The following is a 26,596-nucleotide window of genomic DNA, read 5'->3' on the forward strand; positions in this document are numbered from 1 at the left end:
ATTTACGTGTCCCGTGTCGTGTCGTGTCCCGTGTTCGTGTCAGTGTCCATACATCATAGAATACCATCCATCACCTTATATATTGCTCATTTATTTATTTATTAAATGAGTAATGTTAAGTAGTCAAAATATTATAGACAATAAATAAAAATACATTATCAATAACATTTGTACTTATAAAAGAGTGCGAATTATTTTTTGAATTTAATTGACACAATTAATTTTTTTCTATAACTATCTTCTCTCATTTAATTCACGTTAAACTAAAAGTCAATTCTAAATTTAACGTGAATTAAATCTCAAAAAATGCTCTTTCATTATTATTACATTCATAATTTTATAAATTTTTTCTCAAATAAAAAGTTTTAAATTTTAATATTTTTAATCCTAAAAAAAATTAACTTATTATATTAAAATCAATAAATAAGTATACATACATATTAATATTAAATAAAAAATATTAAAATAATTAAAATTATGACCTATTAGTGTACATATGAGATAATAATTTGAAAAATACAATAAGATACATAGTTTGAAATTTTATAATATTAATTACAAAACTTTATTAATTATGGACATCATATGTATGAAATTATGAATGTTATGAGTATGATATGGATGTTATTAATAGAAAATTATAAATGTTATGTATATAAATTTATGGATGTTATGAGTAAATTTATCAATTGAATAAATTAATTTAAGCATTTGCTATTTTTTTAATCCAATTATGATAAAATTTGAAAATATTGTGTTAAAAAATTAGAATAAATTATTATTTCACTTTGAAAAATATAAAACAAATATTTTGTAGGTAAGACAATAAATTAGTGATTACAAAAAAATAATTAAAATTAATGAAAATTAAAATTTGAATACGGTAGTGAGTGGCTATCTTGTAAATGTTGAGAATAATATTATTGTGCTTTTATGTGAATGTTTGGATGCAGATTCTAGAGTTAATGTTTTGGTGGAGTGTATTCAAATATCCATCCAATTCTTGCTGGAGGAGTATTATGGTGCAGCTCTAGAGCGGTTAGTCTTCAAAATCAATGATGCAATTTTGGTGAGATGAGCCAAAGGACAAGGTAATAACTATTGGAGGCTGAATTTTGAAAGAAATAAAGTGAAATTTTTTTTGCATAATTTCAATAATATCAAGATTCTATATAGTAGGAGTAAAAATTTATCAACAATTGAAAAAAAATTATCAATAAACAAAACGAGAGTAATAAAGTCTTGTGGTGCTAATGAGAAGCTGCATGATCACAAAAATGATATACGTGTGCAACTGTGGTAATGATTATAGAGATGTGGCCTTATATACGATGCTGGAGACGGAATAATGCAATAAAAGATAAAGACAGCTTAGCAAGAGTTTGTTATTGTAGCCCTAGTATTTAGTGAAAGATTTTTTTTTTATTTGATGTTAGACCTTGTATAAAATTCATATAAATAAAATCAAATTAAAACAATTTTAACTAGTTATGACTGAATTATTTTAGTTCTTAATATTTTTTTTATTAAATCTTAATGAGAAATATAGTATTTCGAGACAGAGAGTCATTATTAACCCTATATTACTAGATTCTGTGACGTTATTTTCTCATGTTGCTTTAGGTTAACTATCACATATAAAAGACGGACTCATGACGCTTGCAGCAAATCAAAACACCATAAATATAAGTTATAGCAAGTGTAGAGTGTAGTATTATAGAAATACATTACAGGATATCACAAACTTGTAATTAGACAATAAACTAATTATCATATTACTGTACTCACTACTTTATTTTATATTTGTATAATTGTATCACAATCTTTACAGAAATTTAAACTTTTTTTCTCAGATAGATTTGTCAATCTTTAATTTTAAATGTTTTTTTAGTCATACCTACACGCATTCATTTATTCATATATATTAATGTTGTATTTAGAAGGGAGACTAAAACTGAGAGACACTGAAAAATAAAAATTGAATTAAGTCTTTATATTATGATTAATGTAAAATGTATTTAGACTGATTATCAATATCATATTTAATTTTAAATAAATATGAAGATTCATTGGTAAATTTAAATTTTGAAAAGTTAAATAAGAATATTTTTGGAAATAAATGTTATAAAAGTTGCAGTCTCTGTTATTAAAAATTCTAGTTTCATGTGTCTCTATTTTCTAATTAATTAAGTTGGCTTGATCTAGTGGTTAGTTCACTAAATCATTTAAGTAAGTGTCGGGATTTTGAATTTCATCTTGTACATACAACAATTTATTGACTAATAACAAACCCTTAAATAAAACCCTGATCGACGACAAATTAATTCTTGTGTTTAGAGTCTCAAAAACACGGTGGGAACTTAAAAAAAAAAAAAAGATCAACAAATTAATTCTTGTGTTTAGAGTCTCAGAAACACGGTGGGAACTTAAAAAAAAAAGATCAAGGCCTTCCGACCAAAAAATAATATAAGGCCTTCCGACCAAAAATATAGAACAAGGCCTAAAGTTGCATGGACTAATGTAGAAAAGAACAAAGGAACCGGGGAAGGGGGAGTAATCTATCAGTCTGAAAAAAAAATGTCCCTACTCCCTATCTTAAATTCTTAATTGCTCTAAATCAAAAGCCAATTCACGTCTTAAAGAAAAAGAGAGATTAAATTTGTACTTGGTTCCATTAAAGAATCGTATTGCTTTTCTATGAACAGTATAGGTATGTACATTCATATTTTATTAGATTATTAGTTTTTCTTGTTTCTTTTTCTATTTTTTTTTAACTCTAGTCTTCACTTTCAATTGAATTACTATAATATATTAAAAGACCCATTGTTTCAATCATACAGAGCCATGCACATTTACTTTAATTTAATTTTATGGTAAAGTTAATAGGAGAATAGAGAAAGCATTTTGGCATTAAATAAATGTTTGATTGACCGTTGCTTGACTAGCAATGTTGGCATCTACTATTTGCCACCTAATAAAGTAATCAACGACATGCATATATAAGATGATAATTAAAGTAAAAGACATAATTTATCATTTAAAATTTAATTATTTGATTGTAAGTCCTACTGGTACCCACAGGGCACTATGCGGCCGGATTATTGATATATGATTTGTTGTCGACGTATATGAAAATAAATATTTTTAAATTACTATGTGTGTTCAAAACCCTTCCCGTTTCAGGAAAAAAAAAAGCACCGGAAACAACCACCCACCATAATACCGTACATGAATCACCTCCTTTTAGCTACTTTTTTATAATTTACGCAGGCAAATTAAGACAAGTTATTAAACTTAGCTTAATTAAAATATGTTTAATTACCGGAGCCAATATTATGATAATTAATTAACGCGTGGTAGCTAATTATCGTGATAAAGCTAGCTAGGGGTTATTGCGGCGTGACATTATTGCATGGCCATGCAGAGGAAGAGAAGGGTTGTTGTCGAAGTTGTTGGAATAACAAAATTTGAGTCATGTACGACAGTTTCTGGCGTAACAGGGTTCTCTCAGACCGTAACCAATCGTTTTCGGTTCGCACGCAGTTAAAATGATGAACCATCAACTGCAACCGGTTGTTCAGTTCCCGGTTTTCCACTCTAGACGCCTTCAACTGGTTCCGCAGGTTCTCTAGGTGTCTCTGCTTCCGCATCCGTGACCTCCTGGCCGATTCCCGGTTCGATATCTTTCTCCGACGTTTCCGCTCGTCCATAACGGCCTCCGAACCGGGTTTTTCTTTTGCATTGTTTTCGTTGGAATCATCTGAACCGGAGCTCGAAGTGTTAATGGCGGCAAAGATAAAGTCAGTGCAGTCCCACGACGGTAAACCGCCGTCGAACGCTGAAGAGGCAAAGGGGTTTCCGATCAAAGCGTCGGAGGCAGAGATAGCAGAGAGCATGGCTGCTTCTAAAACTAAAGAGAAGGCGGAAAGAGGGAGAAAAGGGAAGAATAGCTGCGTAGAAGACGCATATTTATGGTTTTTTGAGGCATGTAATTAACTACGTATACGAGGGGCATTTTCGTCAGAAAACCGTATTTGTACTGCTGCATGGTAAAGCTTTTGAGTCAGGCGGCACTATGGTGGGGTTGGAGTGTCACTTTCACTTTTTTTGGAGTTAGGTGACGTCTTCTGTGGGGCCCTGAAAGGGATTGGATTTAAGCTTAGTGACGAAGGTAAAAATTACCCATCCAGTCCTTCTCAAATCACTATGCAACAAATAATAAATAAACGCTATTTCAAATAATAATTATTTTTCACCGTGTTGAAGAATTAGAAAGCTTTTATTATTTATAAAAAATACATCGTTTTAGATTAAAAAAGAAACCTCATAGTTTTACTTGATCTTTTGTGAAATTAAAGAGGACACGGATTGAATATTTACCCATAAAAATATTAAATGGGATCCATGTGATGGGGATGGTGTTTGGGTGGGATGATTGCTGAGGTGGAGCCACCTCACTTTCTTGGCCATTCTAAAGCTAACAGGTGTTGCATGGATATATGCCTACATGCATGATCCTATGCTACAGTGTGCAACACTGCACAAAACTGGTTCTTCATTGATTCGTTTTATCAATGGTGAAAGCAAATTAAAGCTAATGTTAGCACTAATTAAGGATGAGTGGCGTGCAATTAACAAACTTTTTAAGTATATTTTAATGTTGAATTCCATCCAATAATGATATGATTTAACATAAAGTCATTTAATTAAAGGCAAGTGGATAGATTTGGTTAATGATCACGCCATCCATCAAGGCATCAAGTGGGGGAGATGAAAATCTTTGGATTAAAATTGTAGTTGTCTCTCTCTATGTTTTCTTGTGTATGCATGATTAATAAAATACATGGAATTTAAATTTTTTAAAATGCTATATGTATATCATACATCAGATAACTTAATTTTTTTTTATAATAGTTACTGTAATTATATAAGTGTTCATACTCTGATCTAACACTAAGGTCCATGTCCAAATAAACTTAAAAGGTCCAATCCAAAGATTAGCCTTCACTTGCCACCGACTTTCTCATAAAAAGTCGGATCCAACACAGACTCGCTCCAAAGAAGTCAGGATCGAAGGATAGCTGGCAGATAATGCTTATTCAAATAAGTAACTACCCCTAAAATCTCTCAACCCACTTCCAGGAGCCATATCTCAACTTCCCTAAGATAAAGGGACGGTTATCCACCTTAAAAGGTGGAACTACTCCAACGGTAGTTATTGGTTCACCACTATAAATACACTGACACCCCTCAGGTATCTCCGTTTATCCACAGTAACATTGGCGTCGTTGTCGGGGACGCGAGAGATCAACCAGTAATGGCGGATGTATTCAATGAGGATGAAAACACAGCGTCTGATTCTGAGCAAGAGAATCAGGAAGCTGCTAATAACGACAGAGCGATAGTCACCCACCAAGGGGTGACTAACCAACACAAAGAAGGCACCTTAGGAGTAAAAGACCAAAAGGAAAACTCTTTTGAGGGGCGCGAACCAGGAAAGGAAGGGCAGCCCCATGCAACTGCCTTCATGGGGCTGTTCCATGGCCACCAAGGGCGCCTGGAGTAGTTGGAGCAAGAGCTGGAACGACAACGAGAGGCAGAGAGAAATTTAAGGAACGAGATTGAGCGACGAAAGGAGCTTGAGGAAAAGCTCCTAAGACTAGAGTCCACTCTAAAAGGTCGAAGCTCTCGCAGTGACCGAGAAGACTCTCCCTTGGGAGGAGAAGATCCATTCAGTGAGGACATAATGAGGGCAAAAGTTCCAAGGAACTTTAAAAGCCCTAATATGGACCTCTACGACGGAACTACGGATCCAAAGCATCATTTAAGCAATTTTAAAAGTCGGATGTACCTAGCCGACGCTTTCGATGCTACTCGCTGCAAGGCTTTCCCGACAACCCTTACTAAAGCAGCGATGAAGTGGTTCGATAGCCTCCTGGTAAGGTCGGTCATTAGTTTCGACAACCTCTCGCGAAAGTACCTCATGCGATTCTCAATCCAAAAGGATAAGGTAAAGTACGCACCGAGCCTCCTGAGAGTAAAACAGGAAGTCGGAGAACCTTTAAGGGACTACATGAAAAGGTTCAACAAAGCGTGTTTGGAGATTCAAGATCTGTCCACGGAGGCAGTAATTATAGGTCTGGTAAATGGACTCCAAGAAGATCCCTTCTCCCAGTCCATCTCGAAAAGGAACCCTACCTCCCTGAGTGATGTACAGGAGAGAGCTGAGAAGTACATCAACATGGAGGAAAATGCCAGGCTTCGAGAGACAAGTTGGCGACCTGGGCACTCTCACTCATCAAAAGAGAGAAAGAAAGAGCCCAAGAAGAAAGAGGAAGTCGGCCTTGAAAGGCCTAGGAGATATCACTCCTATACTCCTCTACGAGTTTCCCTAGTTGATGTATACATGAAAATTTGCCATACTGAAAGATTACCTCCCTCTAGGCCCATCAAAAATAAAAGGGGGGGGGGGAGTCGTGGCGACTACTGTGAGTACCATAAGCTATATGGTCACTCAACAAATGATTGTTACGACCTTAAAAATGTGATAGAAAAGCTGGCCAGAGAAGGTCGGTTGGATAGATATCTCATGGAAAGGTCAGACCATAATGGCAAGAGAAATCGAGACGATGAGGACTGAAGAGACCCACCACCACAGACCCCGGAAAGACACATACATATGATCTCGGGAGGATTCGGTGGAGCGGCCTCACGAAGTTATCTCGCAAGAGACACTTGAAGGAAGTCTACCAGGTCGGGGGCGAATCTCCCGACCTACCCACCATTTCCTTTACTAAAGAAGATGTGCAAGGCATAGTTCCCAGACATGACGATCCGGTAGTGATCACTATGATCCTTGCCAATACCCATCTACACAGAACCCTGGTAGACCAGGGAAGCTCGGCCGATATCCTGTTCAAACCAGCATTTGATAAGCTGGGGTTGGATGAAAAGGAGTTAAGAGCTTACCCCGATACCCTATATGGGCTGGGGGATACACCAATAAAACCACTAGGATTCATACCCCTCCACACAACTTTTGGAAAAGGGGAAAAATCCAAAACTCTGAGTATCGACTTCATAGTCGTCGATGTGGGTTCAGCCTACAATTCCCTAATAAGCAGAACTACCTTAAATCGGCTCGAAGCAGTGGTGTCCACCCCCACCATTGCATGAAATTCCCAACACCAGAGGGAATTGCAACCATTAGGGGAGACCAGAAATTAGCAAGAAAATGCTACAACGAAAGTCTGAACTTGAGAGGAAAGGGTAAGGAGGTGCACACAATTGAACTCGGAGGGATCAGAGCTAAAGAAGAGTTGTGACCACAACCCGGGAGAAAAACCAAGGTACAGGTTGGAGAATAGGAAGGAAAAAACACCAACATAGGAGCCAACCTAAAAGAAGATTTGAAGCAGAAGATTATAAGGTTCCTACAAGAGAATTCCGACCTCTTCGCCTGAAAAGCCTCTGACATGCCAGGGATAGATCCCAAACTCATGTCACATAAACTGTCAGTATACCCCAGATCGCGACCTGTTCAGCAAAGAAGACGGAAGCTCGGACCTGAATGAGCTCAAGTGGTGGAAGAGCAAGTACAAGCCCTCCTAGAAGTCAGATTCATCAAAGAGGTCAAGTATCCGGCATGGCTTGCAAATGTGGTGCTGGTCAAAAAATAAAACAGCAAGTGGAGGATGTGCGTCGATTACACTGACCTGAACAAGGCGTGTCCTAAAGACCCATATCCACTTCCTAACATTGATACCTTAGTAGACTCCAGCTCGGGGTATCAATACTTGTCATTTATGGACGCGTACTCGGGATACAATCAAATTCTAATGTACAAGCCGGATCAAGAAAAGACCTCTTTCATCACGCCAAGAGCAAACTATTGCTATGTGGTCATGCCTTTTGGGTTAAAAAATGCAGGAGCCACATATCAAAGGCTGATGAATAAGGTGTTTGCACCTCACATTGGGAGTCTAATGGAAGTCTATGTAGACGACATACTAGTAAAAACCAAGGATGAGGCCGACCTCTTGACCGACCTCTCGCAAGTCTTCAACACCATTAGGATGTATGGGATGAGATTGAATCCTACAAAATGCACCTTCGCGGTGAAGGCAAGGAAATTTTTGGGATTTATGCTTACACAAAAGGGGATTGAAGCCAACCCTGACAAGTGCAAAGCAGTCCTAGAAATGAAAAGCCCGACTTGCTTAAGGGAGGTCCAGCAGTTAAACGATCGACTTGCAGCTCTCTCCAGGTTCTTGACGGGATTAGCATTAAGATCCCTACCACTCTTCTCCCTACTAAGAAAATGTTTTTAAGCCAACCTTCTATTCTGAACCGACCTAAAGTTGGGGAAGAACTCGTCCTGTATCTGTCCGTAGCTGACAAAGCTGTAGCCTCAGCTTTAATTCGGGAAGACGAGGTCGGGCAGCATCCTGTATACTTTACCAGCAAAGTTCTACAAGGCCCTAAATTGAGGTATCAAAAACTTGAAAATTTTGCGTTTGCGTTAATTGTTGCCTCTCGAAGGTTACGGCCTTATTTTCAAGCACACACAATAAGAGTTCGAACGAACCAGCCCATGAAGCAAATCCTTCAGAAAATGGATATTGCGGGTAGAATGGTTCAATAGGCCATAGATCTATCCGAGTTCGACCTCAAGTACGAAACTCGGACGGTAATTAAAGCCCAATGCCTCACCGACTTCATGGCAGAATATGTAGGAGAGCAAGAGGAAGCCTCCACCACATGAGAGCTATACATGGATGGATCCTCCAATAAAGTCGGAAGCGGTGCAGGCAAAATATTAGTCAACCAAGAGGGAACTCAAGTAGAAGTCTCCCTCAAGTTTGAATTTCCAGCCTCTAACAATCAGGCAGAGTATGAAGCCTTGATTGCAGGGTTAAAGTTAGTTGAGGAAGTCGGAGCGACCAAAGTAGAAGTGTTAAGCGACTCTCAGGTGGTGACCTCCCAAATAAATGGAGAATATCAGGCTAAAGACCCCAATATGAAGAGGTACTTAGATAAAACCTTGGAGTATCTTAGGCGTTTTACAGAAACTGAGGTCAAACACATAACTTGGGATCTCAACAGCAGAGCAGACGTCCTCTCCAAGCTAGCAAGTACCAAACCTGGAGGGAATAATAGAAGCCTGATCCAAGAAACTCTCCAAGAACCCTCAGTTACAAAAACAGAGGGCAAACAAGACGTCCTTGAAATATCCGAATTGAACCTCGGATGGATGAACCCATTAATCGAATACCTGAAATTCGACATCCTACCCAAAGAAGAAAAAGAGGCCAAGAAAATCCGGAGGGAAGCACAAAGCTACACTCTGGTGAAAAATAAACTTTATAAAAGAGGAATATCCACACCACAATTGAAGTGCGTCCCGACTTCAAGGACGGTAGAGGTACTGGAGGAAGTCCACAATGGTATCTACGGAAATCATCTCGAAGCAAGGTCGTTGGCTAGGAAAGTCATCTGAGCCGGGTTCTACTGGTCGACCTTGCAGAAAGATGCAGCCGAGTTCGTAAAGTGGTGTCAACCATGCCAAATGCATGCAAACTTCCACGTCGCTCCCCCTCGAGGAGCTCATTAGCCTAACTTCTCCATGGCTTTTTGCAAAGTGGGGATTGGACCTATTAGGACCCTTTTCCCAAGCGCCTGGACAAGTAAAGTACCTAATAGTGGGAGTAGACTACTTCACGAAATGGATAGAAGCAGAACCAATGTCAACCATCACCGCCCAGAGAAGTCGAAAATTCCTCTACAAAAACATTATCACAAGGTATGGAATCCCCCACTCTATTACCACTGATAATGGAACTCAGTTCACAGACTCCACCTTCAGAAACCTGGTAGCCAGTATGAAGATCAAGCATCAGTTCACCTCAGTAGAACACCCACAAACAAATGGGCAAGTTGAGGCAACTAACAAAGTCATACTGGCTGGGTTGAAGAAAAGGTTACAAGATGCAAAAGGAGCATGGGCTGAGGAACTCCCTCAAGTACTATGGGCATATCAGACTACACCTCAGTCCGCCACAGGAGAAACACCCTTCCGACTTGCGTATGACATAGAAGACATGATACCAATTGAAATCAATGAGAAAAGTCCAAGGGTGAGCCTCTATGACGAGGTTGGCAATATACAGGGGCACATAGAAGAACTCGAGCTACTCCTCGAAGTTCGAGAACAAGCCCAGATCAGAGAAGCAGCACCGAAGCAAAGGATGACACACAGATACAACAAGAAAGTCATTTGAAGAAGTTTCGCCCCAGACAACTTGGTCATGATCAGAAATGACATCGGAGTCAACAAGTCAAGGAAAGGAAAGCTCGCTGCTAATTGGAAAGGGCCATATAAGATAAATGAAGTTTTAGGAAAGGGATACTACAAGGTAACCAACTTGAACGGTACCGAGCTACCTAGGTCGTGGCATGCTTGTAATATGAAAAGGTACTATAGTTAAAAGCAAACTCCACTCCCTAATGTACTCTTTTTCCCGACTTCATGGTTTTTTCCCAAAAAGAAGGGTTTTTCTGAAGGGGTTTTAATGAGGCATCAAAGTGGAGGCTAAGGGACAACAATTTTTAACCCCTTAGTAGCAAAAAGTGCCTTCGTCAATAAATAAAGATCTTTTTCTACATCTCTTTATAAATTCCAATAATTATTTTTCCTATGAAATGCGCCAACTTAAACTCGACAAAATGTGAAAATCCCATGCCCGACCTATGTGGTCGGCAGGATGAAATGACGAGGTACAAGTCAGTGTACAGAGGTTACACAGTCGATCGCAATAACTCGGAATCCCAAAACCTAAAACGACTACCTAGTCGAAGGAACCGAGAAAATAAAAATGCATAGCAAAAATAACCTAAGATACAGAAAACACAATCAACGAAAACTGGGTACAAGGAATACAAAAAGGGACAAAAAAACCATCAAAAATCAAAGACAGAAGCTGTCTCTAGTCTTTGAAAAATCACACTTAGACAAAAACACAGACTGCCAAGATAAAAAGGTTTTTTCAAATAAAAAAGATCAAAGAGGTTACTTATGAGAAACCCAAAAAAACTACAAAAAGCATGCACAAATCAAATATCTTAATAAAAACCCTTATCCAAAAAAGGGTATTTTACTTAGAGCAAAAATGAAATTTTTTGTTTACGGCCAAAAGGCCAGAAGAGTCACCAAACCACCACAAGAACAACAAAAATAAATTGTTCAAAAGCGACCCACAAGCCGGGCCCCCAAAATAGCTCGAATCAATTAGAAGGAAAATCAAGGGTCACCAGAAGAAAGAGAGGTCAAATCAGCGGCAGGGGAGGACGGAGCAACCTCTTCAGCAGCAGGAGTCGGAGCGTCTGAAGACATCGGCTGAGATCCCTCTTGTTAATCCTCACGAGGAGGAGATTCTACAATCCTTTGGTCACGAGTCTTCAGCTTAGAATCCGTCTCAAGTCGGGGAGGAGAAACAATAGCCATATTCACAACGATCTTATCAGGATCAAGAGGAGAAAGGTCCAAGCCAGGAGCAATAACTCCGACCTGTTCTTTAAAGATCCTCCAGGCCTCTTCCGAGATCTCAGCTACGGAGTCCTCCAGATCCTGATAAGCCGCCCGACCCTTCTCTAAATCTCGCTAAAGGTCAATGTTGTCAATAAAGATCCTGATGTAATTCTTCTCCGCCTTTTCCTTTAGGCCCTCCGCCATGACACATTGAGCCATCAACTTCTTCTCCCTCTCCTGAAGTCGGGACCTCTCCTCTTTCAAGCCAGCAACTTCCTCTAAAAGCCTCTTCTCTTCCTCTTGATAAAGGAAAATCCTCCCCTCTAGCTCTTCAACTTTTTGGGTAGAACCCAAAGAGCTAAGGGGAGTTTTCTAAAAAATATCAAGAAGTTTGATGCATACCCCAGCAGCCCGAACACTCCCCTGAATCACGATATTAAGATGGTTTCGAACGGAAGCATCATCCATATTAATATGAGTATGGGGAAAGATGTGATTCTGAACAAAGTGGGGACCATCAAAATCCCTGGAAGAAGCGGCTGACCCCGAGGTCTTACGCTTCTTCTTCTCAGGTTCAGGGGAAGCTCGAGCATGAAGGGGGGAGGAGGAAGAGAAGAGGCAGAAGTAGAAGTTACCATAATTGGGCGAGAAGATGTCCCCAAATCACGAGGGGGAGGACGACGAGGAGGGGGAAGAGTGCCAGCAGCCCTCGCAGCATCAACCCGTGCCCGCGACCTTCTCTTGGTGTCTTGGACCTTCTGGTAGGAGGCGCTGGAACCTTTCTTTACCATCTCTGAAAAGAGGAAAACAAAGAGTTAGTCTGTAAATAGAAAGACTACAAGTCAGAAATAACAACTCGAAAACCAACAAGTCGGAAGTTATCAAAAACAAAGCTACCTAGTTGGGACTGCACGAAACTCGGAGAGCCCAGAAGAAACTTTTTTGTATCCAGGTTAGGGGCCCTTCCCCAGACTTCTCGGAAGAACCCCACAACAGCCTCCTCAACCTCATCCAAGTCATCCAAGCCATATTTCTCCACAGGAGAGGCCTCTAACCAGTATAGAGGAAAACGGGGAGAAGAATTTTCGTCCAGAAAAAAGGGATGGTGACCCTCTACAGCTTGAATCTTGAAGAAAAAGTTTTTAAAATCATGAAAAGACTCATCAAAGATAGAGAAAACTTTCCGACCTTGAATAGACCGGAAAGACACCCACTGCTGCTTGTTATTTTTGCCACTAAAAGGCTTGGTCAGATGGAAAAGATAAAAAAAGATTTTGTGGAGATCGAAAAGTCCAGTTCTCGGCTGACAAGTTTGTAAATTTTCATAAAACCCCAAGAATTTGAGTAGAGCTGAGTAGGAGCAACTCGGCAATGGTTCAGAACCTCTATCTCAGAATCAGAGAAAGGCAGAAAAACCCCCAGACGGGTAAAGAGACTCTCATACATAAAAAAGAAATGAGGGTCAGCGTCGGCAGCCTTCCCAAAATAAACCCAGTGTTCAGGACCCGGGGCAATCAACTTATACTTGGGTTCATCCTCATCAAGAACACAAATCCTATGGTGAGTGCGGAGGTCGGTGATGTAGTCTGTATCTACTAGGGGTTCCTCCCCAAGAACAGTAACGTCTACCCACTCAGAAACGTGAGAAGTCATCTTTTCCAGTAAAAAGAAATAGGAGAAAAAGCGACAAAAACCTACAAAGGAAAATGGAAAAGGATCATGCACAGAACCTCTAAAAGACGGAACAACCTCTCTCAAGGGCGTGAAAACGAAAAATGACTAAGACCAACGTACTCACTAACAACACGCAAAAACTCCTCTAAGGCATAAAGTAAAGCACAAAATGGTAAAAGAGAAAAAGGAAAGAACTAAGACTAACCTTCGTTTGCGAAAGCGAAAGAGAGCAAGCGTAGCAGCAGTAAAGCACTCAGAGAAGGAAGGCCAAAAAGATTCTTTCTTTGAAAAGAGTAAGGATTGCAGGAAGTTTTTAGAAGGCAAAAGAAAACAAAGAAAAGAGAGGAAAAAGCATTTATAAACACACCAGGGGCAACTTGGTAAAAAGCGACGCAATTATTAAAGAAATGCGCCGTTACCAAAGAAACTGCTCCCAAGTGTAAATGCGAAACCCGAAACAAATGCGACGTTTGATTAGACGTGACTGTTAAAAAAATCAAAACACGTCGGTTTTAAATCACGTCGACTACAAGCCTGAGCTCAAATACTCGAATCCAACTCATAAGTGAAAGAGATTGGACTCGAGTAGGGGCACTGTTCATATCCTGACCCAACACTAAGGCCCAGGTCCAAATAAACCTAAAAGGCCCAATCCAAAGATTAGCCTTCGCTTGCCACCGACCTCCTTATAAGAAGTTGGATCCAACACAGACTCGCTCCAAAGAAGTCGGGATCAAAGGATAACTGGCAGATAATGCTTATTCAAATAAGTAACTGCCCCTAAAATCTCTCAACCCACTTCCAGGAGCCATATCTCAATTTCCCTAAGATAAAGGAACGATTATCCACCTTAAAAGGTGGAACTACTCCAACGGTGGTTATTGGTTCACCACTATAAATACACCGACACCCATCAGGTATCTCGAAGTTCCAATACTCTCTAAACCTGTTAAAACCCTTTGCTAACTTAGGCATCGGAGTGTCTTTGCAGGTACCACCCCCCATTCTTTCACATACACAAGTCAGACGGTAGCTCCTAGACGCGAATCAAGTCAGAGATCCTCTCCTCCAGACGTTTGGGCCAACCTTATCAATCCAGCCCATTAATCTCCGGTTACCCACAGTAACAATAAGTATTATTAAAATTAAAGTTATATTTTTTATATTTTAGTAATATTTTTTTAAATAACATTTTTTAAAAATATTATTTAAAAATAAAATATGACCTATTAGTACACATATGAGATAATTTGAAGAATACAATAAGACGTATAGTTTAATATTTGATAATATTAATTATAAAAATTTATTAATTATAGACATCATATGTATGAAATTATGAATATTATGAGTACAAAATTATGGATGTTATTAACATGAAATTATGAATATTATGTGTATGAATTTATGGATGTTATGAGTAAATTTATCAATTGAATAAATTAATTTAAGAATTTAATATTTTTTAAATTCAATAATGATCAAATTTAAAAACATCTGTGTTAACTTTATAGTTACTTATGCAATAACTAAAAAATGATATGTGTATGGATGTAATATCTAATAAACATGAATTTAATTTTTAGATGTTAGTTGTATGTAATTATGGATGTTATGTATATAAACGTATGAATGTTATGTGTATGAACTTAGTTAGTACAATATAATTATAAATGCACATAAAAACACACATAAAAACACACAAAAAAATAAAATCAGTTTATTACCATACCTCATCAAAGCTAGTGTAGTTTTCCATATTCTCGAAAATTGATTGACTGACAACAACCTCGTCGGGTGAGTCCATCTGTTATTCAAATTCTTTCGCACCTTCTACCATAAGTATTGTATTAAGGTCGAATTAAAATGCCATACTATTTGCAATGATAAAGATGATTTCTTGTAAAATTCTTTGACCTATTCTAATTGTGCTTGCAATGGTATTAGAGTTGTGCTTGCAATGGTATTAGGTTTTAAGCTTTGTTAAGTTGGCACTGGAGGATCATTGAAAAGAAATCTCTCTAAATGAACCCTCTAACCACTATCGTCGAAACTGACAAACGATCACCAGAAGAGGAAGATCTGGTGACGAAGAGCACAAAAAAAGTCAAGATGGATGGAGAAGATCAAGCAAAAGAACATACGGAGATCACACAAGAAGGAGAAAAGTTAGAGCTTGTTAAAGAGTCTAAAGATTCACTGGAAAATGTTGGTACCCTTGGCAATGGTGCATCCAAAGGTTCCAAGATGTCCTACAAGGATAGGCTGATGGACGACGGGCTTGGAAAGCTGAATCCATATGAAATCGTCGAGATGGTCACAGAAGACTACATATCTGATGAAGATTTGATGGAACATATGGAGGAATCACAGACTCCTTTCAATCCAAATCCTGTTATAGAGGTTTCTTTGGAAGAATATGATGAATGGTGCAAGCCGTGAAAGCAAGCACTCATCGTTAAGCCCTTAGGGAAGAATCTGAACTTACAGACTATGGAATGGTGGATAAACAGGAGATGGACAAAGAAGGAAGCAGTACGTGTGATGGACCTTGTCGGAGGGTACTTCCTAGTGAGATTCTCTAACCAAGAGGATTATTCACACACTCTTTTTGAGGGTCCCTGGATGATCGCTGATCATTACCTCTTGGTTCAAAGGTGGCGGCCTTTATTCATACCCCCAAGAGAGTGAGGTTAAAAAGGTTGCTGTCTGGATCATGATTCCCAATCTCCCAGCCGAATTGTATAATAGATATTTCTTATGGAAGGTTGGAAAATCTATTGGAACTATGCTCAAAATCGATGAACATACGTCTATTCACTCAAGAGAAAAATTTACACGTATCTGCGTGGAAGTTGACCTAAGGAAAAAGCTGGTGCCATCTTTCTTAGCCTTGGGAAAAGATTTTAGACTAGAATATGAAGGTCTTCATCTAATATGTTTCAATTGTGGTAGATATGGACATAAATATGATGGATGTCCGGAAAAGATGAAGGAAGTAAAGGACAGACCACTATCTTAAGCAGCTACCGATGAACAGAACCACCGGAAAGGGGAAAACGCCACCGCGGTCCAAGGCCAGCCAGCAACGGTGAATACAGGGAATCATTTTAGGAAAGATCTGATTGCAACGGAAAATCCGAGGGTGATGGAAGTAGTCGTTGGTACACTTAAGGAAAGTCACAAGCACCAATCTGGGGAAAAAGAATCAGGTTTAACTACTATAAATGAGAAAAGTTTATATGGTCCCTGGATGGTTGTCAAAAAGCCCCAGAAAAAAAATTAGGCAAGAATCAAGGAGGAATTATGGGAATATCAAAAAAGAAACTTCTAATAATAGGTTTGATGCTCTTCAGAATGAGAAAGAAGCTCAGGAGAGAGAAGATATGAAAAAATGGAAAGTACCAGGAAAGCCAGCCCAAGCAGAAGACAATTATTATTACTGAACCGAGTCACCCTTCTCAAGGAAAATAAAACAAAGAGAATGATCAAATGCACAAGGAATATTGGAGACAACTTAGCAGACTTTCAAAAGCAGATTATTCAAGCCACAAAGATGGATATTATATCCCGACTTATGATACTAATGATCCTATCTTAGATGCTCACATAGCAAGGGTTATGGGAGGGGGAATTATAGAGTAAAACAATGAGTATTATAAAGAGAACCCTCTGGGAGCAAGTAGCTATAGTGGAGAAGCACACAAGATGGCCATTGACCTTGACAACATCGAAGAAATTGCTCCAAATGGGAATGTAGCAGATATCGAAGAGGAGCCTAAGGCTATGGAAGCCTAGAGGGGACTCTTTTGCACCAGGGAGTTTCTTATCTCTGAGTAGTTTTTTATTTTTGGTTAATATTAATATCTATGAATATCTTATCTTGGAATTATAGAGGAGCCTCTTCGAAAGGCTTCAAATCTATCTTAAATGATCTTATGTTTATATATAAAGCTAATTTTTGTATCTTGTTGGAAACCCAGTCTCGGGCACTAAGGCTGAGGCTATTATCAAAAAATTGGGGTTTGACTCGTGGTGTATTAGTGATGCTGAAGGTTTTTCAGGTGGCATCTGGTGTCTATGGAGGTCAATTTCATGGAACATAAAGTCACTCATCATTCACAAACAATTTGTTCATATGGAAGTACAGTGGCAAAATAATGCTCCTTGGTTTTTTACTGCTATTTACGCCAGCCCTAGGGTCAGAAACAGAAGAGAGTTTTGGACAAAGATCAAGGATTTAGCTAAGAATATTAATGGACCTTGGTGTTTAGGAGGAGATTTCAACTCCATTCTTTCTATGAATGATACAGGGGGTTCTTCTAATTTTTCTCTTGATACTAGTATTTTTAATGATGTTTTACTTAATTGCGAGCTTAAGGATTTAGGATTCTCTGGACCCCCTTTTACTTGGCAAAGGGGGAATACAAAGAGAAGACTAGATCGTTTTATCAGCAATTTTAATTTTTCTGATTGTTTCTCAGATGTTGGTGTCAAGCATTTACCCAAACTAAAGTCCGATCATCTCCCCATTTTGCTGGATTTCCAATTAGCCCAAAGGGAAGAAGGAGCTAAGTCTTTTAAATTCCTTGCTCCTTGGGTTTTGCATGAAGATTATAATAACATGGTTAAAAGTAGTTGGCTGGAACAAAATAGTCTATTACAGAATATTAGCAACTTTGTCAACACAGCTAAGACTTGATATAAAGAAGTCTTTGGGCATATTTTCAGGAAAAAACAATGCATTCTCCTAAGGCTGAAAGGGATCAACAAAAAAAACTCCTTCAACAATAATCCCTTTTTGGATAAACTCCAAAGAGATTTGTGGAAAGAATATGAGACAATAGCAATTCATGAGGAAACTTATTGGCAACAGATGTCTAGATGTGATATCATTAGATTTGGTGATAAAAATTCAAAATATTTTTACTCAAAGGCAAATGAAAGATGTAAGAGAAACAAAATCACAGCCTTAAAGAGTGAGGAAGGCGAATGGGTGGATAATGTGGACACTCTTAAAACTTGGGGTGTTAATTTCTTTAAGAACCTATACTGTTCAGAATTTGGATATAATGACTTTGCTGTTTCTAATCAGTTTCCTAAGTTACAGGATATAGAGTATCAAGATATAGCTAAGGAGGTTTCTAGCGAAGAGCTTAAGGAAGCGGTTTTTTCTATGGGAAGCTGGAAGGCTCCGGAAAGCGATGGCCTCCCAGCCAAATTCTATCAACAAGCCTGGGATGTAGTGGCAAATTTCCTTACGACTTGGGTGAAAGAAGTTTTTAATAAGTCTCACAACATAACAGAAGTGAATAAGACTCTGATAGCTATTATTCCCAAAATTCCCTCACCAGAAAATTTTGGGCATTTTAGACCTATTAGTCTCTGTAATGTTTGCTATAAAATAGTGACTAAACTCATTGCATCTAGATTGAAAAAATATATGTCTTCTCTTATTTCTAATACTCAGTCAAGTTTTATGCCTGGCAGGGTTAGTGCAGATAATATCTTATTTCACACCATGAGGAATAAAAAACATGGAAAAGGTTTGATGGCGATTAAAATAGGCCTTGAAAAGGCATATGACAGACTGAATTGGCTCTTTGTGATGGACTCCCTCAAAGACGCAGGGATCCCGGATCAAATTCGAAGTGTTATTAGCTTTTGTATATCAACAACATCCATGAACCTTATTTGGAATGGCTCTCCATTAGAAAGCTTCATCCCAAATAGAGGAATCAAACAGGGAGATCCTCTTTCCCCATACCTCTTTGTTTTGTATATTGAACGCTTATCCCATTTGGTAAATAAGTTAGTTCATGATAAGAAATGGGAACCTATAACTCTATCAAGAGGAGGACCTAAAATCTCTCATCTCTGTTTTGCAGATGAACCTAGTTCTATTTGCAAAAGCGGATAGGAAACAAGTTCAGATTATCAAGGAGGCTTTAAACCATTTCTGCGAGTGTTCATGACAGAAAATAAACCTTAGAAAGTCTTGTGTGTACTTTTCCAACAATGTTAATCATACCATGAGACAAATGCTGAGCCAGGACCTAGGAATCAACCTCACAGCTAACTTGGAAAAATACTTGGGAGTCCCTCTCATTCATGAAAGATGCAATCAACAACACTTTCAATTTGTTATTGACAAGATGCAAAGCAAGTTATCTAGCTAGAATAGAAAGACTCTCTCTTTAGCCGGAAGGTGCACACTTGTGCAATCAGTGCTATCAACTATTCCTAGCTACTGCATGCAAACCATGAAGATTCTAGTAGCAGTGTGCAATAAGATAGACAAAATTTGCAGAGATTTCTTATGGGAAAGTAGTGATGAGGAGAAAAAAATTCATCTTCTTAGCTGGGACAGCGTGTGTAAACCGAAAGAAAAAATGGGGTTAGGCATCCGAAAGGCACAAGAATCAAATTCTCTTTTCCTAATGAAGCTTGCTTGGGGCCTCATCCATAATAGAGAAGCGCTCTGGGTCAAGGTTATGCGGGCAAAGTATGGTTGTTGCGAAGGTATCATGCCTAATATTAAACACAGATCAAGTAATTCTAATGCATGGCTCGGGATTACTAAAGTCTGGGAGAAATTTAAAAGTGGCCTTATTTGGAGGCTGGAAAATGGAGGTATGGCTTCTTTTTGGAAAGAACAATGGGTTCCAGGCTTTACAAAGCTGTCGGAGGTGTCTCTGGTTGAGTTAGATGAAAACAAACTAAATGAGAAAGTAGTAGATTATGTAACGAAAGATGGCGAGTGGGACTGGGAAGCGTTAAATATGGTTCTACCCGAGGAGGTCACAGACATTATTCATACTATTAAAGCACCTAACCCCTATGTTGGAGATGATTTTATCAGCTGGCTAGTTAATCTGAGCGGTATTTTTTCTGTCAAATCAGCATATGAAACGTTCTATAGGGATAGGGGAGAAGACAACAGACTCTATAAACATATTTGGAAAGCAAAACTCCCACAGAGACTCAAGTCTTTTAGTTGGTTGATTACTCATGATGCTCTGATGACAAATTTCAAGAGAAAAAAGAGAGGACTTACCGAAGATGGAAGCTGCCCAAGATGCCGAAATGATGATGAGACTCTACTCCATGTGTTGCGTGACTGTCCTTTCATCCGCACCGTCTGGAATAGCATTGTCAATAGTAACTTGAAGCCTGACTTCTTCAACCAAACCCACAAGGAATGGCTAGAGAGTAATCTGTTAAAGTTTTCTCCTTCCCACAATGGTACACCATGGACTATCATCTTTATTACTACCTACAACACAGCTTGGAGATGCAGGAATGAGCTTGTTTTCAATAATCAGAATAGTCAACAAGCCCTAATTCAACATATGGTTACATTTCTAGCAGCAGACTACAATTACATTCTTAACATTACTGAATAGAGTAGCAAAATTCTCAGACTTACTAGGACTGTGGAGATTGGGTGGGAACCACCTGAAGAGGGCTGGGCCAAGCTAAATGTTGATGGCTCTGTCTTACAACTGGGTAGCAGAGGAGCTAGTAGCGGCATCATCCGTGACTCTAGAGGTAGGTTTCTCGCTGGATTTAGCATGAACATCGGGAAGTATACAATCACAATTGCAGAACTTTGGGGGTTTTTTGTGGGTATGAAATTAGCGGTGGAAATGAGCATCCCTTACCTTGTGGTGGAATCTGATTCTAGTTGCGCCATTCACTTTCTTCAAAGTGCCGTGGTGGAGAATCATATGGAAGCTTCGTTGGTGCGTTCCATAAAAGAGCTTATGACTAGACCGCACAGGGTGGTGATTCGGCATGTTTTCAGAGAGGCTAACCAATGTGCTGACGCTTTGGCTAAGCATGGACAAATTATAGAAAAGGGGATTAGGTAGTTTGAAGAAGTTCCAGCCATGGTGATACCGTTGGTTTGTGCAGATGAAAGAGGGATAAAGTTTTCTAGAAAGATTATTGTTTGGTTTTTTCTGCTTTGGGCCTTAGGCCCCGTTTAGTATAAAAAAATAGTAGGGTAGCTTTTAGGTTTTGTATCTCTCCATTGAATGATGATAAATGACTTAACAAAAACAGAAAATCAATTACAATTAATTCATTTAATACAAATTATCATTACCATTTTTTATAATTATTATTAGTCTTTATTGTATTCTTAAATATAAAAATCAAATTATAAAAGGAAATATTGAGTATTGATTATAAGAATGCCTAATAGTAAGGAATATGATATTATAATTAATATCATTAATAAGTGGGGCTGATAAGAATATGATAAGTGAATTGATAGGAAAGTGAGATAAAAAATAAAACTGTTGTTAAGTTATATAAATGAAGTAAATTATAGAAAGTTTTAGCTAATTATAGCTAGAAATTTTTTGTTACCAAACTTTTTCCATAATAATAATAGGTAGTTTCTTCTTTAGTATTTGAAAAAGTTATCCCACGTTGTTGTAATGGACAAGTTGAAAATGAATATCTATAATAATTTAACAATGTCTTACTTGACACTCACATTGGGTCAATTACGATTTAGTCAATACTCCGAGTAGGTTGGGTGGGCTAACCCACATGACTAACTAACACAGCTTGTTGAATATTTTTAAATATCTTGTAGAAGTGAATTTATTTGGACCATGGTTTTAAATTATGGTATAAATAGCTACTATAATCAACGTAATATAATCAACGAAAAATAACATTATTTTATTTCACTGACAAAAGTAAAATAAACAAAGTCCAAAGAGGGATAAAAATGTAAATAGAAAAGGAATTTTCCCATAAGTAATACTATTGTTCTTAACCAAATAAAGAAAAATTCGTAAGAAAAGGAAAAAACAGTGTCTCTGGTATCTTAATCAACTACTCATTTCCATGGAGAGATTTCTTGCTACCTCCAAAATGCTTTGAAATTGATCCTTCCTCCCTTTAAAAATGTCTTCGTTTCGTGCCCTCTATAAGTCCCAACAAATAGCTGCAAAGAAGCTCAACTTCCAATCTCCCTCAATCCTATTTTCAACTTGTGTTTAGACTTCCATCCACCAATTCCCAAATGTTTCTGGTTCAATATGAGAAAGGAAAACCCTAGTGGTAAAGCACTTTAAATTTCTCCAGCCTGTCCGTATCTCTAAAGGTAATGGATGGTAGTTTCATCGTCAGAGCCACATCGTGAACACAGGGAGGGCATTGCATGGAATCAGTTATGGATGTTGAATAACATAGGTAATTTTTTATGTAACGCTCGCTAAAAAAAAGAGCTTATTTTTGTTGGTATTTTTAATCTCCAAACCCTTTTTTAAATTACTGTGTTTTTCATTATTTGGGGGTATTGCTCTATTGGAGGATGACAGAAGGTGTAGACTATTTTGTAGCCAGAGCTAACATTATATTGTTTCCTCTTGTTCTAGGTCCAAATCAGCTTATCTACTCCATCTTCATTCAGGGGAACACTTAGAATATGGGTTGCAAGGTCTAGAGGGAAGTTAGCTTCAATTAGTTCTTTGTTTCAGGTACGATTTTCTCTCATTAGTTCTTTAATTTGACTGAAATTTATACTTATGTTACTGTCTGGATTAAGGTAGAACGGATATGGGGTGGGAGCCAAGACTCTTGCCAAATTCGAACACTATCACCCAACCTTATGCTCCATTTCAGACCCTTCTCCACCACTTTTCTCCCTTCTAGCAAACTTTGCCAATGCCATGATGATTGAGAGCTTTTTTCTGCTGAGATAGGAGAGTTATATCAAAAGTATTTTCTCTTAATAAGCTATGTGTGTAATAAATTTGATTTAGTTTCTAACCTCCAGAATTACTTGTCTAGTAATGCCAAATTTTGTATTTTCAAATCTTTGAAACCAAGTCCACCCTCCTTCTTGGGCCTTGTCATCTTTTTCAGCTAATCCACGTCATCCTTCGTTCTTCACCTTCCTGCCCCCACCAAAATTACGTTAGGATTTTGTGAATATCATCTAATAGAGAGTTTGGAAGCTTAAAGCATGATAGAGTATATACTAGTATCGCCTCACCCACCGCTTTAATTAAAACATATCTCCCACCAGCTGATAGGAGGTTCCGTTTCCAAGCTTGTACATTTTTCTTAACTTTATCATTAGTCGTTCCAAAGGTAGCATTTTTCAATCTATGTACGATAGATTGTAGTCCCATGTATTTATCATGAGCCCTAATATGACTAATGTTACTTCCAGCTAGTTGGTGTCTGAGAAAAGGAAGGGTATTTTGGCTAAAGAAAATTGACAATTTATTAAGATTTACTTTTTTACCGTTAAAACTTTTGTAGTCATTTAGCAAGCCTAAAACATTGGAGTTCAGTTTTTGAGTAGCCTTACAAAAAAGAATGGAGTCATCCGCAAAAAGTAAGTGATTGACAGCTGGACACCTTCAATATATCTAAATGCTTTAAACTGTCCTGTTTTTCTCTGCTTTGTATAGTAGAAAAAGGTATGGTAACAAGGGGTCTCCTTGGTAGATACCCCTTGTTGTTTTAAAGAAACCATACGGTTTTCTCTCCACAAGCACAGAGTAAGAAGCAATAGTGACTTTTTTTTATCCAGGATATCCATCTAGTGTCAAATCCCATCTTATCCATAATAAACCATAGAAATTTCCATTCGACTCTATCGTAGGCCTTGTTCATGTCTAACTTGAGGGCCATTTCACACTCCAACCTTGTTTTCTTTGTTTTCAAGTAGTGTATGCACTCATGAACAATGGGGATGTTATTAGATATGTTTTCCCATTCAAGAAAGCACATTGATTCAAACTGATTATCTCTTTCATAATTAGTTGGAGCCGATGCACTATCACTTTGGAAATAATCTTATAAAACTGAAGAGAGACTAATAGGTCTAACCTGAGTCATGTAGCTCGCGTCCGGTACCTTTGGAATCAAGCAGATTTGAGTGTGGTTGAAATCTTTGAGTATTCTCCCACCCCCAAAAAAACTGCAAATAACCTTGAAAACATCACCTCCCACAATATCCCAATAAATTTGAAAAAATTTTGCAGTGAATTCATCATCTCCTGGCGCACTCTGAGGACAGATGCTAAAGACATCTCTCTTGGTTTCCTTCATCGTAACCGGCCTCAATAGTCTACAATTCATGGGGGTTGAAACTTTAGGGATAAAATTGGCATAAGCAGTAGAGGGTTCCAAGAGGGTTGTAGCTGTGAAAATATCTTTGAAATAATCCCTAACAATTTTGGCAATACCCTCTAACTCTGAAGCAACCTTACCAATGTCTCCAACTAGTTCCCAAATTTTATTTTTCGATTTCTATTTTGAAATTTTTGGTGGAAGAATCTCGTATTCCGATCCCCTCCTTACTATAGACATCTGGATTTTTCCTCCAGTATCTCTTTTCTTTTAAATGCTCTTCCTCTAACTTCTTCTCCAAAACAACAATATCCTCTTCTTTGAATACCCCTGCTGCCCTTCTATCTTTCATCTGCTTATTTAGAGACTCTATTTTTTTTATAGAGTTTGATTTGCTCCGTTGTTGCCAACCTATTAGTTGATGGCGATAATGTTTGAGTTTTTGGGCCAATAGGAATATGGGAGAGACTCCAACTGCCATACCCTAAGCTTCTAAGACGATCCTCCAAACTTCATCATCCCTACACCACCTCTCTTAAAATTTAAATCTTCTTTTACTAGTCTACTTTGGTGGATCCATGTCTAGTAAAAGCAGTGTATGATCAGAGCCATTTTTCGTAAGTTTTCGGACCACCGCCATTTCATACCACTTTCTCCATTGTACCTCAGCCAAAACTCGGCCGAGTCTTTCTATGATCAAATCTACCCTAACTCTTCTATTTGACCAAGTAAAGTTGGCGTCAACCATTCCAAGGTCAACCATAACATTATCATCAATAAACGCATTAAAATTACTAATCGAAGCCTGAGGCCTTAGGTTACCTCCCATTTTTTTTCTCTTGGCTCTTGATAGCATTGAAATCTCCCATAATCACAATTTTGCCATCAAATTGGAGAAAGATAGGCGAGAGTTCTTGATCTTGTTCTTTTTAGATCTGCTAGTTAATGCTTAGATAAACACCCACCAATCCCAACTCCTGGTGTTTAGTCTCATCCTTCACTTTGGCAACTATTGCATAATCTATTTTAGCGGTTATCGTCACCTCCATGAAATATTTCTATGCTAAAATCATACCACCCAACAAACCAGCTGGGTCTACGATAGTGAAACTGCTAAATCCACATGATCTAACTTTCATCTCCACATTGCGAGGTTAGTCTTTTATTTTGCTGAGAAAAATCATCTCAAGAGAGTGGGATTTGCACATCCTTTTTAGGTTGTGAACTATCAAGAGTCTCCCAAAATCCCGACAGTTCCATGTCAGAACTCTCATGATGCCTTGGATGCCACTGAACAGCTAGCACCTTCCACCATCTCCATGTTCACATCAAATTTAGCAGTGTATTCCTTATTAACATTCCTTTCCATCTCCTCCTCATCAACTCTTCTTTTCAGCCCAATAATGTTGTCGTAGCTCTCCTGATTTGTTTGAGCCATTGTTTTAGTCTTTTAAATTTACTCGAACTTTCCAGCTTCATGTCATTCATTGGACAGTTCTCCTTTATCCTACCACCCAAATTTTCTTTGTTCTTAGTATCTACCATGCTGGACCATATCTGAATCTCATCTCTCTGAGCACTATGATTCTTTTTGTCTTTCTACATATTAGTTGAGTGTGTGTTTCTATCATCATGATTCCTCAACGGTTCCTTCACTCTCAAACTTGAGAAACTTTCAACTAGGCATTCTGGCATAGGCTTCTTCTTTCTTAATTTCTGCTCCCCATTAGTTCTTCTACCCCTATTCGGACCACTCTCCCCCCTTGTTTCCACCCTCTCTCCTATTTGATTAGCTCGCACCCACTCTCCCACTTTATCCTCTTGCATTCTACTTTCTTTTAAATCAGCCATGAAAATTGGGCATGTTTTATGGTCATGGCCTATTTTGGCACAATAGGTGCATACCATTCCAACCCTCTCATGTCTAATAATTACATCTAGAGGAACTTTATCTGGCTCTGCAACTTTCAAGACATCTCGATCCAGATTATTTTCATCAATCTCCACTCTCGCCTTAATAATTCTTGATAGAAGAACCCTCACTTCTAACACATCTCTTATACTGCTTCTCAGTTTTTGTGCCACTTCCAACGTTTTAAAACTTTTCGAAAGTCTCCAAAATTGTATCCACACTGAAATTTTTGTAAGGAGTTGCTCCTCTATTCTAACCCCTGCCCTCCATCACTGAACCTGTAGAGCAAAGTATTTAAACAGCCACAAAAAACCTCTTTCTATTCTCAACATATTCCACTCTTTATAAAAAAAATTGAAACTAATTTTGTCTTAAAT

At 38.3% G+C, this 26,596-nt stretch overlaps 1 protein-coding gene across 1 annotated transcript; it reads right to left on the minus strand.

Annotated features, from left to right (window-relative positions):
- Nucleotides 3,164-3,962, minus strand: LOC107642682 (basic leucine zipper 43). Its single transcript, XM_016346111.2, has one exon. It carries the CDS (start codon nt 3,894-3,896, stop codon nt 3,390-3,392), a length of 507 nt encoding a protein of 168 aa, XP_016201597.1. The 5' UTR covers nt 3,897-3,962; the 3' UTR covers nt 3,164-3,389.

This window comes from Arachis ipaensis, chromosome B05, assembly GCF_000816755.2.
Source record: "Arachis ipaensis cultivar K30076 chromosome B05, Araip1.1, whole genome shotgun sequence".
Lineage (NCBI taxonomy): Eukaryota > Viridiplantae > Streptophyta > Magnoliopsida > Fabales > Fabaceae > Arachis > Arachis ipaensis.

Bases quoted from the DNA above. Each gene is read 5' to 3' on its own strand.
- LOC107642682 (XM_016346111.2), bottom strand. From the start codon at position 3,896: ATGCTCTCTGCTATCTCTGCCTCCGACGCTTTGATCGGAAACCCCTTT.